This window comes from Neofelis nebulosa, chromosome 8 (assembly GCF_028018385.1).
Source record: "Neofelis nebulosa isolate mNeoNeb1 chromosome 8, mNeoNeb1.pri, whole genome shotgun sequence".
Taxonomy (NCBI): domain Eukaryota; kingdom Metazoa; phylum Chordata; class Mammalia; order Carnivora; family Felidae; genus Neofelis; species Neofelis nebulosa.
The window spans coordinates 100,306,861-100,322,780 of NC_080789.1; the positions used below are offsets into that span (position 1 = coordinate 100,306,861).

Genomic DNA, 15,920 nt, shown 5'->3' on the forward strand with positions numbered 1-15,920 from the left:
ATCCCATGACCCCGGTATCATGACCTGAGCCAATATCACAATTCAGACACTTAACCAACTGAGCCACCCAGGTGCCCCTACGGTATTAAAAAAAAAAAAAAAAAAAAATGTTTATTTAGTTTTGAGAGAAAGAGCAAGCAAGCAAGAATGCATGAGCCGGGGAGGGGCAGAGAAAGGGAGACAGAGAATCCCAAGCAGGCTCTGCCTGTCAGCCCACGTGGGACTGGAACTCATGAACTGTGAGATCATGACCGGAACTGAAAGAGTTGGATGCTTGACAACTGAGCCACCCAGGAGCCCCCTGAAGTATTTTTCTAATTAAGGAATGTACATTGTGTTTTTCAGCCATGAAGCTAGCGCACACTTAATAGACTATAGTATCGTGTACGTATAACTTTTATATGCACCGGGAAACCATAAAATTCATCCGACTTAGCTGATTGTGATATACGCTTTACTGTGCTGTCTGGAACTGCACCTGCAGTATCTCTGAGATAGGCCTTTATTAGGTAGGCAATTCGTTGAAGGAGTGTAATGTGTTGCAAAGTGGTTTTTTTTTGCAATGTGTTTTTTGAAGAAAAGTAATTCATTCTAAGCATGAGGGATAACAGAAACAGGAAGAGTTGCCAGATTTAGCAAAAACCAAACAGAATGCTGTTACGTTTGAATTTCAAATGAATAATGAATACTTTTTATAGTGTTAATGTGCCCATGCAATGCTTGAGACATACCTACACGGAAAAACTATTTTCTCTGGCAACCGTAACCAGGGAGCTGAAGTTCTATTCCATCTCATACATTGTCAAGAGGATTAAATCGGAAAAAGTGGCAAAGTACCTAATGCAATTATCAGTAAATAAAAGCTCTCCGTGCCTTCTTAGGCTGAGGAATATGATGCTATTAATTTTCAATTATCTGTGTCGATTACACGTGTACATTGTCCCAGTCACCCACCATACTTCTGGGTCATTCCCCGCCCCTGTCCATCTCTCTCAGCTACAGCAATGAAAAATAGGAAAAAATACTTGGTAGTGAATGAAACATAATTATAAAAGAAAATCTGCTAGTGGATGTCGAAATAGTCATAAATCGTTATGTTTTAAGCATACAATAGCTTCCATTATGACAAAGAATTCGTTTTATACTTTGCAGCTTCAGGTGTTTGAGAGATTTTATTGTATAAAGTGAAAGGGCCTATTACAACCTGTATACCTTGGCTGATTTGTGCTTTATGGATTAGTTCTGTGGCATCAGAGCTAGGCATGGAGTTATTGAGAGGATTAAATAACCTATATTAAAGTGCTTTGGAAATCGTAAAGTTCTGAGCTGTTGGTGCCGAGGGCCACAAAGCCCCGGAAGTGAAGGTTCCTTGCCAGAGGTCAGTAGACAGTTCATCCCACAGGTGGACTTTCCCTCAGAGGCCTTTCTCTTTGTTTGTAGTGTTGGAAATCGAAGAGTGTCATTTGCTCAGTAAAATGACTTCATCACTTCCTTGGGTAACCCCTTACCTCCCACTCTGGACATTAGGCAACCCAACATGAGTTACACCCTTTTAAGATAGTTATGTCAATTGCAGTGCTTATTTATTTTCTGATGACAGGGCTTTTGGTTTGTTTTTTTTAATTTTCTTTTTTAATGTTTATTTATTTTTGAGAGAGAGAGAGAGAGAGGCAGAGCGCGAGTGGGGGAGGGGCAGAGAGCGAAGGAGACACAGGATACGAAACAGGGTTCAGGAAGCAGGTTTCAGTTGTTAGCACAGAGCCTGATGAGGGGCTGAATCCATGAACCATGAGATCGTGACCTGAGCCGAAGTCCCACGCTTAACCGACTGAGCCACCCAGGCACCCCTATTGTTTTTTGGTTTGTTTGTTTCAAGATCCATTACCAACATCCCTCCCCAGAATGTTACTGTTACAGTTGATGAACCTATAGTGGCACATCATTATCAGTCAACGTCCACAGTTTACATTAGGGTTTACTCTTGGTGTTTGGATAAATGTATAATGACTTGTATCTCCCCTCTGTATCATACAGATTTCACTGCCTCCAAAATCCCCTACGCAGGACCTACTCACCCCTTCCTTCCCTTCCAACCCATTTTTTTTTCCAATATATGAAATTTATTGTCAAACTGGTTTCCATACAACACCCAGTGCTCATCCCAAAAGGTGCCCTCTTCAATACCCATCACCCACCTTCCCCTCCCTCCCACCTCCCATCAACTATCAGTTTGTTCTCGGTTTTTAAGAGTCTCTTATGCTTTGGCTCTCTCCCACTCTAACCTCTTTTTTTCCCTTCCCCTCCCCCATGGGTTTCTGTTAAGTTTCTCAGGATCCACATAAGAGTGAAAACATATGGTATCTGTCTTTCTCTGTATGGCTTATTTCACTTAGCCCTTCCAACCCATTTTTAATGAAATAATTTTCCTGATCTCCAACTTTCATGTGTTTTCTTTCATAAGACTGCTTTTCTTAAGAATGTGTGCCTAGTTTGGTGCACCTGGGTGGCTCAGCCTGTTAAGCATCTGACTTTGGCTCGGGTCATGAGCTCATGGTTCATGGGTTCGAGCCTCGAGTTGGGCTCTATGCTGACAGCATGGAGCCTGCTTTGTATTCTGTCTCTCCCTCTCTTTATGCCCCTCCCCTGCTCACACACAGGCTCTCTCTGTCTCTCTCTCTCAAAATAAATACATAAACTTAAAAAAAAAAAAAAAGGTTTGCTCTTTTTTCTTTCCCACTTGTCACTTCACCTACTCGGCAAGAGAAAAGCTAATCTCTAACCTATCTTAAATTTTTACAGTGGTGCAACAGGCAAAATCTGAGAGCACATCGCTCCTCAGGGACAGCACTGTGACAGTCATTATGGCATTGACGGGAAATATTAAAGCAGCCAATGCCTTATTTCATCCAGTGTTATTCAAAGTGTGATCATCCATGGAGGGACCACGTGGGCATCTCCTGGGAGCTTGGTAGACAAGCAAATGTCCAGTTCCTCCCTAGACCTGCCGAGTCTCAGAATGCCAGTAGGGTGGGACCACGAAATTTGTATTAACAAGTGACTCTTCCAAGTGAGTCTTAAGTGTGCTAATGTTTTAGAAGCAGCAACTGGCAAAGAAACCCGAAGCAAAGTTCCACAGCATCTGTTTGTCTTAGAACTAAGTATGATGGTTGACACAGGGATATAAATTAGCATTTTTATTTGAAATGAAACAACTTAAGACTTTTTCTGACAGAACATAAGTGTGAATGGGCTTCCTGGCTTTTCCATTTAGTCTGTTATTTCTGCAAAGGTTTTTACACGCCAAAAAAATCTACAAGGCCGTGTGGATGGCTGTGTGGTTGAGCGGCAGGTGGAGGGTGAAACCTAGTTGTGCAGTTTCCTGGGGTAAGTAGAGGCTGAAATATAGTCTGCATCCCGCTGGCCAGGCCCTGCTCCTTGGCCAACAGGGGATGCGCCTTTTTTCTTTGCACAGGGCCCCATCCCTAGAAAATCTGCCCATTCTTTTTTTTTTTTCCCCAGGGAATTCATTTCCAAATTTGCACAAAAGCACTGGAAAGTCCAGCATTGGCCCTGAAAGCACGTATTTCATATACTAGACAGCAGAAAAATTAATCCCCGGAAGCTATTTAAACATCGAAAATTTTTCTTAGCTGTTAACTTAAAAATGTGTAAGAAGGGTATGTAGTTTTTCAAAACTTCTCCAAATTGTGAGTAAATAAGTAAAAAAAAAAAAAAAAAAAAAAAAAAAAAAAATTAGGAGGAGGAGGAGGAGACCACTGCTTCTGTCTTTCAGTATTGCTCTGGTACCCACTTCCCGCCCTGTTACCACAGGTCTGCAAGTCTCTTCCCTTCTCTGTGCTTCCTTCTTTGGGACTTTACTTCTTTTTTTTTTTTTTTTTTTTTTTTAAGTAGAGTTGACACACAGTGTTACACTAGTTTCAGGTATACAACAAAGTGATTCCACAAGTCTGAATGACAAGCTATACTCACCACAGGAAGTGAAGTTCATCTGTCATCATATGACACTGTTATCATACCGTTGACTCTATTCCCCAAGCTGTGCCTTTCATCCCCATGATGGACTCATTCCATCACTGGAAGCCTGTCCCTGCCACTCTCCTTCACCCGTTTTGCCCATCCTCGTGCTCTCCTCCCTTCTGGAAACCGGAAGTGTGTTCTCTGTCGCTGTGTGTCCACTTTCGCTTTGTTTGTTCATTTGTGTTTTAGGTTCCACGTAGAAGTGAAATCATATGGTATTTGTTTGTCTCTGTCTGACTTATTTCACTTAGCATAATACCCACTAGGCCCATCCGTGTTTTCGCAAATGGCAAGATCTTTCTTTTCTCATGGCAGAGTACTATTTCATTGTATATAGACACCACATCTCCATTTGCAAACATCCTCTCCCAGTCAGTAGGTTGCCTTCTCGTTTTGTTGGTGATTTTCTTCTCTGTGGAAATCTTTTTGTTTTGGTGTAGTCCCGAGAGTTTATTTTTGCTTTGGTTCCCCTTGCCGGAGGAGACGGATCTAGGAAAATGTTGCTAAGGCTGACTGATGTCAAAGACATGACTGCTTATGCTCTCCTCTAGAAGTTTTTATGGCTTCAGTTTCCACATTCAGGTCTTTCATTCACTGAGTTTATTTTTGTGTATGGTATAAGAAAGTGCGGCCTTTACTTCTGACACATCATACCTTTGTCTTGAGACAGCTTCCTTTCATCTTCTTCCTGATCTTTTGCCTAAATGTTCTCAAGTTTATTCTCTTGACGGCTTTGCCCCTTTAATGCTAAGACCGTGACAACACTTTGAAGCCTTACTAAATACACCAATCCACACATCACTTGCCTCCCCTCAGCAGTGCTGGGGCTAGATTTTCATTTCCAGCCTTCACAAAAACCCACAGTCCCAAGGAGGGCTGTACATCCTCAAGGATATGCACTGCCACCTAGTGGCCTACTGACACCCTACCGCAGTTAACAACACGGCAACAGGCCCGAAGGCAGAAACACCAGTCATGGGCGGAACAGTCGGTGTTAACTCCCTCTTCTTTCGTAATAATATTTTCTCTGGCTGGCGATATCTTTCCAAAGCGATTTCTGTCAAAATTCATTTCACCTTTCAAAGTCCCCCGTAAATGCCATTTTTTCCATGAGCCCCTTTCTGAACTTTCGAGTCAGAGTTTCTCACTCCCGTCAAAGTACTACCGCCCGGGTTAGCATTTCATTTGTAATTCTTAACGAAGCTCCACAGTGTCACTTCCAAACAACTTCTCATCGTCTAGTTTCTCAAGACTCGGATCCTTTGAGGTACATGCCATCAGGATACTGTAATCATCTGCTGATCTCCTGGCTTACTTCCCCTCATTCCCTGGACATTTTAAAACCTGATTCACTCTCTTGGTTACACCCCTCCTACCATCATCATTCCTAGGCACTCTGTCATCCCTGGAAACAATGTGCTGGGCTCTCAGTTCCTTGTCTACTCATTTCCAGTCATTTTATTTTCCAACCCACCTCAGTCACTTAATCCCATGGTGACACCCCAGGCCTGGCCATTAATGATAGACGTATTCCTTCCAAAACCTCTTTCTTGCATCTCACACTGTCCATCACCTCCTCTGCATTCTTTTTTTTTTTTTAATTTTATTTATTTTTGAGACAGTGAGAGCAGGGGAGGAACAGAGAGAGAGAGACACACAGATTCCAAAGCAGGCTCCAGGCTCCAGGCTCCATGCTGTCAGCACAGAGCCCGACGCGGGGCTCGAACCCACAAACCGTGAGATCATGACCTGAGCTGAAGTCGGATGCTCAACCGACTCAGCCATCCAGGCGCCCCATAAATTTTTTAATGTTTTTTTTTTTTAATTTATTTTTGAGACAGAGAGAGACAGAGCATGAGCAGGGGAGGGGCAGAGAGAGAGGGAGACACAGAATCTGAAGATGGTTCCAGGGTCTGAGCTGTCAGCAAAGAGCCTGACGCGGGGCTCGAACTCACGGAGTGTGAGATCATGACCTGAGCTGAAGTTGGATGCTTAACCGACTGAGCCACCTAGGCGCCCCTAACAATTCATAATACAAGTAGGATCTCTAAGCCATCGACCCCATCAACTTTTCACTGATGAGCACTTTTCGGTTTTTATTTCCGACATCACCCAGCTTGAATCATTTCATCGTCCCTCTACAGGCTCCTTGGCACAACCTGCGACTCTGGCACTCCTTCCCCTCCCGTTGTATTCCTTGGTAAGATCCCAGCCCTTGGTTAATTCCAACTCTACTTACTCTGCTTGCTTGCACTCACTAACTAAACAAATGGCTGGGGAAAAATCCACAACCCTGCTTAGGGGATTAATTTCGATTAGGTGCTGATCTTAAGTGGGCTCTCAGCACTGCTCTGCAAAGCTTTCTTTTTTCTTTCTTTTTTTAAGCTTATTTATTTTGAGAGAGAGAGAACACGAGCAGGGGAGGGGCAGAGAGACAGAGAGAATCCCCAGCAGGCTCCGTGCTGCCAGAGCAGAGCCAGACTCCGGCCTGAAACTCACAGACCATGAGATCATGACCTGAGCCAAAATCCAGTCCGGAGGCTTAACCAACTGAGCCACCCAGGCGCCCCACAAAGCTTTCTTGTCTGAAATCAGTTCACTCCCTACTCTGTAAGAAAACAAGTTCACACCTTTTCCTCACTCTTCAAGTGATAATCTCCTTTCTAATTTCACTGAAAACCGGAGACGAGAAATTCCTCATCTTTCTACTTCACTACGAAGTCTACTAACTTGAGAAGTCTACTAACTTGACCGTGTCTGAATCCAAACACTCAGCCCCCCCTCTCCCCCCCCACTCCCTGTTGAAATGCTTGTGTCTCCTGCTCCCATCTGGTGAGGCCAGCCTCTCGCCTAGAGACCTGGATCCCTTTCCCTCTTACCTTACTCAAGAATTCTGACCGGAAAGTATTTCCCTTATATCATCAAATTTTCCCTTTCTACTATATCCATACCATCATATCTCTTAAGAAGACTTTCACTTAGACAGACAAAAATTCAGAAACATGGAGACGTCTAGCATGGTAAGAAGCTAGAGGAGACTCTTACATTACCTATAAGGTTCTATTTCGCAAGCAGGGAGATGGTTCTCAAGATGTTCATTTTAAAAAATTCTTGCCTTTTGGGGGCACCTGGGTGGCTCAGTCAGTTAAGCATCCAGCTCTTCATTTCAGCTCAGGTCATGATCTCAAGGTTGTGAGACTGACCCCTGCATTGGGCTCCATGCTCAGCCTGGAGCCTGCTTTGGATTTTCTCTCTCACTCTCTCTCTGCCCCTTCTCCACTTGTGCTCTCTGTCTCTCTCCAAATAAATAAATAAACATTGAAAAAAAAAATTCTTGCTGGGGCACCTGGGTGGCTCAGTTAGCTAAGTGTCCAACTTTGGCTCAGGTCATGATTTCACAGTTCGTAAGTTTGAGCTCCGCATCGGGCTCTGTGCTGACAGCTCAGAGCCTGGAGCCCGCTTCGGATTCTGTGTCCTCCCCGGCCCCCCCCCGCCCCTCCCCCACTCACGCTCAGTCTCTCTCTCTCAAAAATAAATAAACATGAAAAAAATTAAAAAAAAAAAGATTTATAAAGACGAAGTTTCATTATAACACAACCTTGCCGTTTATATAATGTCTCTGGCTGCTTTAACATATGACAGCAGAGTTGAATAGTTGTAACAGAGACAAAGGGCTTATGAAGCCTAAAATATTTGCTATCTGGCTCTTTACAAAAACTTTATGAACCCCCTGCTCTAATCTGCTAAGCCTTTTTACTCCAGGACCTTTACATCTAGTCTTCCCTCTATCTGAAACGCTTTCTTCAGATCTTCTCATGGTTCACTCCTTATTGTCCTTCTGGTTTCTGCTTGAATTCATGCTGGACAGCCCTTCCCTGACCACAGTATTTAGAATATGCAACCCTACCCTCCTATTCCAACATCTATGTCTTTACCATGCTTTCTTTTAATTTGTTTTAAAATTTTGAATGTGTATTTATTTTTCAGAGAGAGAGAGAGAGACAGAGACAGAGCATGAGCAGGGGAGGGGCAGAGAGAGAGGGAGACACAGAATCAGAAGTAGGCTCCAGGCTCTGAGCTGTCTGCACAGAGCCCCACTTGGGGCTCGAACTCACGAACCGCTGGAGCTGAAGTCCAACACGTAACCGACTAAGCCACCCAGGTGCCCTTGCTCATTTTCCCTCACAGAACGTATCACTTCCAGGGTGCCTGGGTGGCTCAGTCGGTTAAGTGTCTGACGATTGAGCCTGCATCAGGTTCTGTGCTGACAGTGTGGAGCCTGCCTTGGATTCTCCCTCTCCCTCTGCCCCTCCCCTGCTTGCATTCTCTCTCTCGTAAAATAAATAAACATGAAAAAAAAAAAAAAAAAAGAACTATATATCTGATTCCCATCATAGTTTGTATAAGTGATGTTTATGTACCTCCATACCTTCATGGTATTTCCTAACATAACAAGCTGAAGAGTTACATAGGGCTAGAGGGCAAGGATGTTTGACAGTCTTTAGATTTAGGTTTTGTTTTGTTTTTTAAGTTTATTTATTTATTTTGGAGATAGCGCGAGCGAGCACAAGCGGGGGAGGAACAGAGAGAAAGGGACCCAGAGAGAATCCCAAGCAGGCTCCTCACTGTCAGCACGGAGCCCAATGCGGGGCTCGAACTCACAAACCCATGAGATCATGACCTGAGCTGAAATCAGAAGTCGGTTACTCAACCGCCTGAGCCACCCAGGCGCCCCTAGGTTTAGTTTTCTAACTCCATATTCCTTCTCGATCTCTTCTTGAGCCTAAACTAAAACCCAGTGGGTGAATAATAATGTAGGTTATCTTTTTAACACTGTGATTGGTTTCTCCTAATTGCTTTTGAATTCTGAACCTCTTGATCTGTCTACTAGAACAATGTAAAACAAAAGGAAAGAAAGAGGGTTATGGTATAAAGACACCGATCATAGGCCAGCTGTAGCATGCTCTAGTTGTCTAGTTGTGTGACCTAGAAAACTTATCTCTAGATAATAACATCTGCCCCACAAATCAATGTATTTAAATAACGGCAAGTTCCCAATTATTTAATATTTCCTATATGCCCAGTCCCTGGCACAGAGTTCCTAAAACCTTTGTGATTTCCCAGGTGATAAGAACATTACGAGCACCTATTGTTCTAATATTTGTCTTTGACCCTGTCCCTGACACGGAGATCTTAAAACCCTTATAAATTCCTGAGTGGTGAGAGCACTCGGAACATCCTTTGTTCTAAAGAGGTGACTCTTCAGGTTAATGAGTGGATTCCGGATGGGGGCTGGTCACCAGAAAGACCAAGCCATGGTTAAAAGCTTGGAATTTTCAGCCCTACCCCCTCACCCTCCAGAACAGGGCGAGGGGCTAGAAATGGAGTTAATAATTGATCACACCTACGTGAGGAAGCTCCACACAATCCCCATAGTAGGGGGTTCAGAGAGCTTTTGGGCTGGTGAATACATGTCCACTGGGAGGGTGACTCACCCCAATTCCAGAGGGACAGAAACTCCTACGCTCAGGAACCCCCCAGACCTGCCCTATGTATCTTTTCATCTGACTGTTCATCTGTATCCTTTATCATATTCTTTAATAAACTGGTAAACACAAGCGTTTCCCTGACTTCTGTGAGCTGCTCCAGAAAATTAGTCAAACCCAAAGAGGGGGACTTTGGAATTCTGATCTACAGTCAACTGGCCAGAAGTACAGGTATAGGGGCGCCTGGGTGGCTCAGCTGGTTGAGTCGGACTTCAGCTCAGGTCATGATTTCATGGTTCGTGAGTTCGAGTGCCGCGTCGGGCTCTGTGCTGACAGCCCAGAGCCTGGAGCCTGCTTTGGATTCTGTGTCTCCCTCTCTCTCTGCTCCTCCCTTGCTCGCACTCTTGTCTCTCTCTCTCTCTCTCAAAAATAAATAAACATTAAAAAAAAAAAAAAAGTACAGGTATAACCAGGGCTTGACTGGTTTCTGAAGTGTGTGTGTGTGTGTGTGTGTGTGTGTGTGTGTGTGATGGGGGGGTCTAATGGGACTGAGTCCCTAACCTGTAGAATCTGACACTATCTCCAGGTATAGTGTCCTCATTGAATTAAACTGTAGGACAACCAAGTGGTGTCACAGAAAATTGCTTGGTGTGAGGAAAAACCTCTACACATGTGACCAGAACTGAAGTGTTTTATGTGAGTAGTAATGAGACCCACAGGAGACAATCATAGTAGGGAAGAACTGGATGTTTCCCTCCATAGCCCAATGCCTTGCCGAGAGCTTAGAATATATGATCTAATTTAACTGTCACAATAATTGGCAAAGAGAGATGTCATGCAAAGAGCTAACTGTAGTGTAGCTAATAGATATGAAATAGGACAAACTTTCAGAGCCATTTATATCTGGCTATGTCAAAATGACCATGTCAAAAGAAAAGTCACTGTTTTTAATGCCAGTAACAACACAAACAACCATCTAAACCTTTGCTTATCCTTATTTACCACCAAAATTTAAGAGACTTTGTCCTTTGATTTCCGTATTGTTGCAAGGTTTTGTGGGCATGTACTTCTTTTAACTTAAAACAACAACCATGATATATGGTATCTTTTTAAATTTTTTTTTAACGTTTATTTTTTATTGAGAGACAGAGCACGAGCAGGCGAGGGGCAGTGAGAGGGGGAGACACAGAATCGGAAGCAGGCTCCAGGCTCTAAACTGTCGGCACAGAGCCCGACACGGGGCTTGAGCCCATGAACCGTGAGATCAGGACCTGAGCCGAAGTCAGACGCTAACCAACTGAGCCACCCAGGCGTCCCCGTGATATATGGTATGTTAATGATGACAAGGTCAGCATAAGTAGAGGCCCACAATTAACAGAGGTAGACAGTCCTGTGATTTTTGAAATGGAAAACAAAGTAAGGAGTCAAATCTAATTATTAAATTAAATAAATACGTGGCAGGGGGAGCTGGGTAGGGGTCTGGGATGGCAGGGGCACACTGGCTTTGCTCTTGATAGGTATAGAGGTTTTTAAAAATAATTAAAAAAAAATAATCACTCTAATATCTGTGTTTCATATCTTGCTCTTACAGAGTTCCTCTAATGTCTTTCTAAAATAGTCCTAACAGGGACCTCTGGGTGGCTCAGTCGGTTAAGGGTCCAGCTCGACTTTGGCTCAGGTCATGACCTCTCAGTTCGTGGGTTCAAGCCCCCCACTGGGCTCTGTGCTGGTAGCACAGAGCCTGTTTGGGATTCTGTCTCCCTCTCTCTCTGCCCCTCTCCCACTTGCTCTCTCTCTCTCTCTCTCAAAATAAATAAAAATAAACTTAAAAAGATAGTCTTAATAATTGTCATATAAATGCATCATCTTTTAAAATGGGTTGACTGGGGTGCCTGGGTGGCTTAGTCGGTTGAGCGTCCGACTTCGGCTCAGGTCATGATCTCGCGGTCTGTGGGTTCGAGCCCCATGTCGGGCTCTGTGCTGACAGCTCAGAGCCTGGAGCCTGCTTTGGATTCTGTGTCTCCCTCTCTCTCTGCTCCTCCCCCGCTCATGCTCTGTCTCTCTCTCTCTGTCAAAAATAAATCAACATTAAAAAATAAAATAAAATAAATAAATAAAATGGGTTGACTTTAAAATTTTTCCAAAATGTTCATCTTTTGGAAAGTATGCTAAGGAAGAGCAATTGCTTCCCCAGGTTTTCTTCCCTCAGCGAGACTATTAAAAAGTTCAGGAGGGGGGCGCCTGGGTGGAGCAGTCGGTTAAGCGTCCGACTTCAGCCAGGTCACGATCTCGCGGTCCGTGAGTTCCAGCCCCGCGTCAGGCTCTGGGCTGATGGCTCGGAGCCTGGAGCCTGTTTCCGATTCTGTGTCTCCCTCTCTCTCTGCCCCTCCCCCGTTCATGCTCTGTCTCTCTCTGTCCCAAAAATAAATTAAAAACGTTGAAAAAAAAAAAAAAAGTTCAGGAGAAAATCTGGCAGGTTGAAATGCCAGCCATGCAAGGTACCAAAGAATTCCCAGAAGCGACCTTATTTAGTCTTTCTAGATGTGATCACACTCGGTAAACCACTCACTTCAGGCAGTATGTAATTTTAGCCACCAAATGATGTCTACCCTACCCCCATCTCATTCCAAAGGGTCAAACGTGACTTAGTACCTTTTTGGGGATTTTTACTGCGATGCTTTGTAACTGACAGGCTTCAGTTACACTCTAGAGCCTGCTCTATAAGAAGAGTTCTTATTATTGTACATTCATATATCGTATCAGTCTTCACATCTACACAGCCACAGCTCTTTGCAAGGACATTCCTCTAAGACCGCTTGTGTATAATTTTACCAAGGCCTATTTGCCATTACAATGCTGAAACGGGTATTTTGTCCTTCTAATTGTTCTCAGTGACATCAAAGCACAAAACACCCCAAGTGGCAAATGCTCATTGACTGTTGAGTAGAGAGAATGTGGGAAGGGACCAAGTCTATGGGCTGCAATCGTCTCTCCCACCACCACTCGGGTATGTCATACATGATCAAGACAACAAAAGTTTAGGGAGATGATCGGTATTAACATAACCACGACAAAACAGTTGGACACCAATCTGAAATACATTCTCAATACTCACATCCTGTTTGCCGCTCTCCATCTCTCTGCTATACTAAGAATTGACTCTCCCTCCACTTCCTCTTCAAGGTACTGCTTCCTGTAAATTGCAATTGGCTAGTTATTTATTCGCTCTATCGACTTAAAACTCCTTGAGAGCTAAAAGTATGACTTAGCCCGCTGGCCATCGGGCATACCAATAAATAGTTGTGGAAGAAAGTGAAACCTCATGTGATTCTAACGATGTGTTAGATGAACTCCACTCTGGGGTCTTCAAACAAAGCTCTTTCCACTCGTTCGGCAGCCAGTGGGAAGAATTTTATCAAGTTAAGGGTTCCAGGGGAGAGAAAAGGGACAGAGGTGGATGTGGTAAAAATGGAACCTCTACATTTTGAGTCATTGCTCTGTCACCAACCAGCAGTTTCTCCATCAGCAAAGTAAGCGGGGGTTAGGTAATCTTGCTGATACAAAATTCCTTGATTTAACGTGGCTTATTTTGCCATTTAATGTAAAATATTTGAAATGAGCCACCTTTGGCCTAAACTGCTCCAGTGAGCTGCGGTGGAGTCATGTCTGAGTCTGTTCCTTCCTCTCCTGTGGCGGGTGTATACTTGTGGGGATTGGCTGGGATGTTGGAGCACCAGTATTTCCTGAGCTTAGGAGGCAGAGAATTAGGACAGATCATTCCCTTGACTCTCCCACAGCCTTCTTGTGACTTCTCCTTCCCATTTTGCTCTTCAGACTTCTTACCCAGCCTCTTCTCTCTCCCTTCCCTTTGCTACTTATCTCTTTTGGGGAATGGGGCGCAGGGGAGGAAGTGGGAACAAAACCAGAAACAGACGAACGCAAACAAAATTCATTCAGGTGATCTCTTCCGAAAACAAATGGAAGTTCTAAATTTAGTCTATGCATTCCACTGGAACAAAATTATTAAGAGTGTATTGCCAAGGCACCAGGCCTTACTCTCCTTCTCTCACACTTAAGGAATAAAGCACTAAATGAATGGATGACCCATAATTTTCTAAGAAAATTCCAGATTTCACCTACAAAGCTAATCTCATCTGCATAGCAGTTAAACTCCTGGTAGACACCGTTCAAGGTCAACACAGTCCCCTTGGCCTGAATCATTCTTGGAGGCTTCCTCACTTCTTTCTGGTCTCTGGTCAAAAGACACTTCCTTGGAAAAGACTTCCCAGACCCACCCCATCACCTTCCTCTGACTTGACATGCGACCCCTTCTCCCTCGCCCAGGTTAATACACCAGTCCCCTCCCCATTCCTCACTGTGCATTTTCTTCATAAGATTTATCATCGTCTCTCTGTGTTTTCGTGTCTGTCCCTTCATTAGAATATAAGCTCCAGGAGGCCAGGGCCATTGTTCCTACCTGGTTCCCGGTAGGCTTCCTAGCACTTAGAGCAGGGACTGGGACATAATAGGCGCTCAGGAAATAATCAGTATCCTTTCCAATGCTCTGAGACGACTTGCCAGTTTCTGCAGAGCCGCAGGACCCCTTCTCCTTCAGCCCACCCCAACTCTGGGTCACCACCCACCTTCACCTGGTCCCAGCTCGCGGGCCGGTCCTCCCACCTGCGGGCCACGGGGGCAGGGCCACTGGGACAGCTCAGCGCGCCCACCACCCGGACCCGGCAACTGCAGTTGGGCCCTGCGGCTCGGCTCAACCGCCCATCTTCAGGGCCCGCCACGCTTTCCCGCTGGTCCCAGGCCGCCGCGCCTGGGAGTGGCAGCGACGGCGACGGCGCCACCGCGCTTCCACCGCGCTCGCTGAGCGGCCGTTAGGACGCCCGCGCTGCTACCAAATGCTAAGGATTCTTTTTGGACGGATCCGTTGATGTGGTAGTAAAACGTGACTCGTTTATCCGGCTCCCTCCGGAAGGAAGACGCATGCTCCCTCCCCCCCCCCCCCCCCCCCCCCCCGCGGGCGGCGCAGGGGCCCCGCTCCCGAGCCCCAGCCTGGCCCGCCCCAGCCCTGCTTCTCACCTCCGCATCAAACTGACCAGCCCGGGCCTCCGCCGCAAGCCCCATCCCGCGTCTTCGGACGGAGGCAGCAGGGGCGACCCTTTACGGGGAAACGGCGCTGGGCCCCGCCATCCTCAATGTCGCCGTTAAGAGGGTGTTAACATTTCTGCTTTAAGAGATACCCGCTCCCCCTCACCGCCCCCTCGCCCCGGAGATGATGCCCCCAGATATCCCTGCGGGGCGGACCTGAGTGCTTGCCGAGATGGCGGGGTTGGGGGGGGGGGGGGCGGCAATTCCTGGTAGTTCTTTTGGCCCCATTAGCTGTCTTCTGATGGGAAGTCCAACTGTCTACCTTGCCGCCTCCCAGAAAGGACTCTTCAGAGTTTGGGGCTTAGGAGTAATAAAGGTCGTCCCCTGCTGCCTTTTTCTGGGTGCTCCCCAGGGGAGGGGAGGGGCCAAGAGACAGATACACAAAAGTTTTAGAGACATTATTCTTCCCCGAACCTAACCTGGAATAATTATTTGGAGCCTCCCCATGGTGGTTTGGCCTTTAGTAAAGAGGCGAGGCAACAGTGACAAGGTGGTTTTTTTGGCTTTGGGGTTTTTTGGGTTTTTTTTTTACAGATCTATACTGCCCTTCTCAAAAGAGACCGTCCTAATGAACAATAAACGCATGAAAAGTGTGCAGCTGAGTTGGTCCTCAGGGGACCCCAGATTAAAACTGCTTGAGAGACCACTGCACACCCACCAGAAGGGTTAAAATGAAGGTGGAGGAAAAGAGAACAAAGAGGGAATGTCAGTCGTGGGAGGGAGGATGAGGAATCAGAAACTCATACACTGTCCAGGGGAGTATACATTGATCAATTGGGTGCAATCACTTGGGGAAACTATTTAGCAGTATTTATTAAAACAGAACCTAGGCCTAGCCTATGACCCAACAGTTTCATTGCAAGGTATTTCGACATAAATGCATATACATGTTCACCAAAAAAAACACCAGGTACCAAAGTGTTCATCTCAGCAGTGTCCCTAATAGCTTCAAAACTGGGAATAATCCAAACGTCATTGAGAGAAGAATGGATAAGTACATGGTGGTATAGTCACTCAATGAGAGTGTAATAGAGCCCTGAGAGCAAATGTCCTACAGTGGCACGCAGCCATATGGATGAGTCTCGCAAAGTTAAGTAAAAGAAATCGGGGTGCAAAGAATGTAGTCAACGGTTGTGTGTATATAAAGGTCAAAAACAGCAAAACTCATCTCTGGTGTCATAAATCTAGATTGTGGTTACCCTTTGGGGGATTTGGACTGGAAGGGCTTTTGGAGTA

General features: G+C 45.3%; 1 protein-coding gene across 9 annotated transcripts in view; it reads right to left on the bottom strand.

Moving 5' to 3' along the window:
* Positions 1-14,727, bottom strand: part of SLC2A3 (solute carrier family 2 member 3) — a 90,062-nt gene extending 75,335 nt beyond the window's left edge. Inside the window, exons 1-2 of one of the 9 annotated variants that reach the window (XM_058743783.1) lie at positions 14,616-14,727; positions 12,640-12,717 (exon numbers count right to left, since the gene is read on the bottom strand). In XM_058743783.1, coding sequence (XP_058599766.1) covers positions 12,640-12,660 — 21 coding nt within the window. In that variant the 5' untranslated portion in view covers positions 12,661-12,717; positions 14,616-14,727. Of the gene's footprint in view, positions 1-12,639; positions 12,718-14,167; positions 14,385-14,615 lie in introns of those variants that run through there. The other 8 variants (XM_058743788.1, XM_058743784.1, XM_058743782.1 and 5 more) reach the window with 8 other exon arrangements.
* Between the last annotated feature and the right edge of the window lie 1,193 nt (positions 14,728-15,920).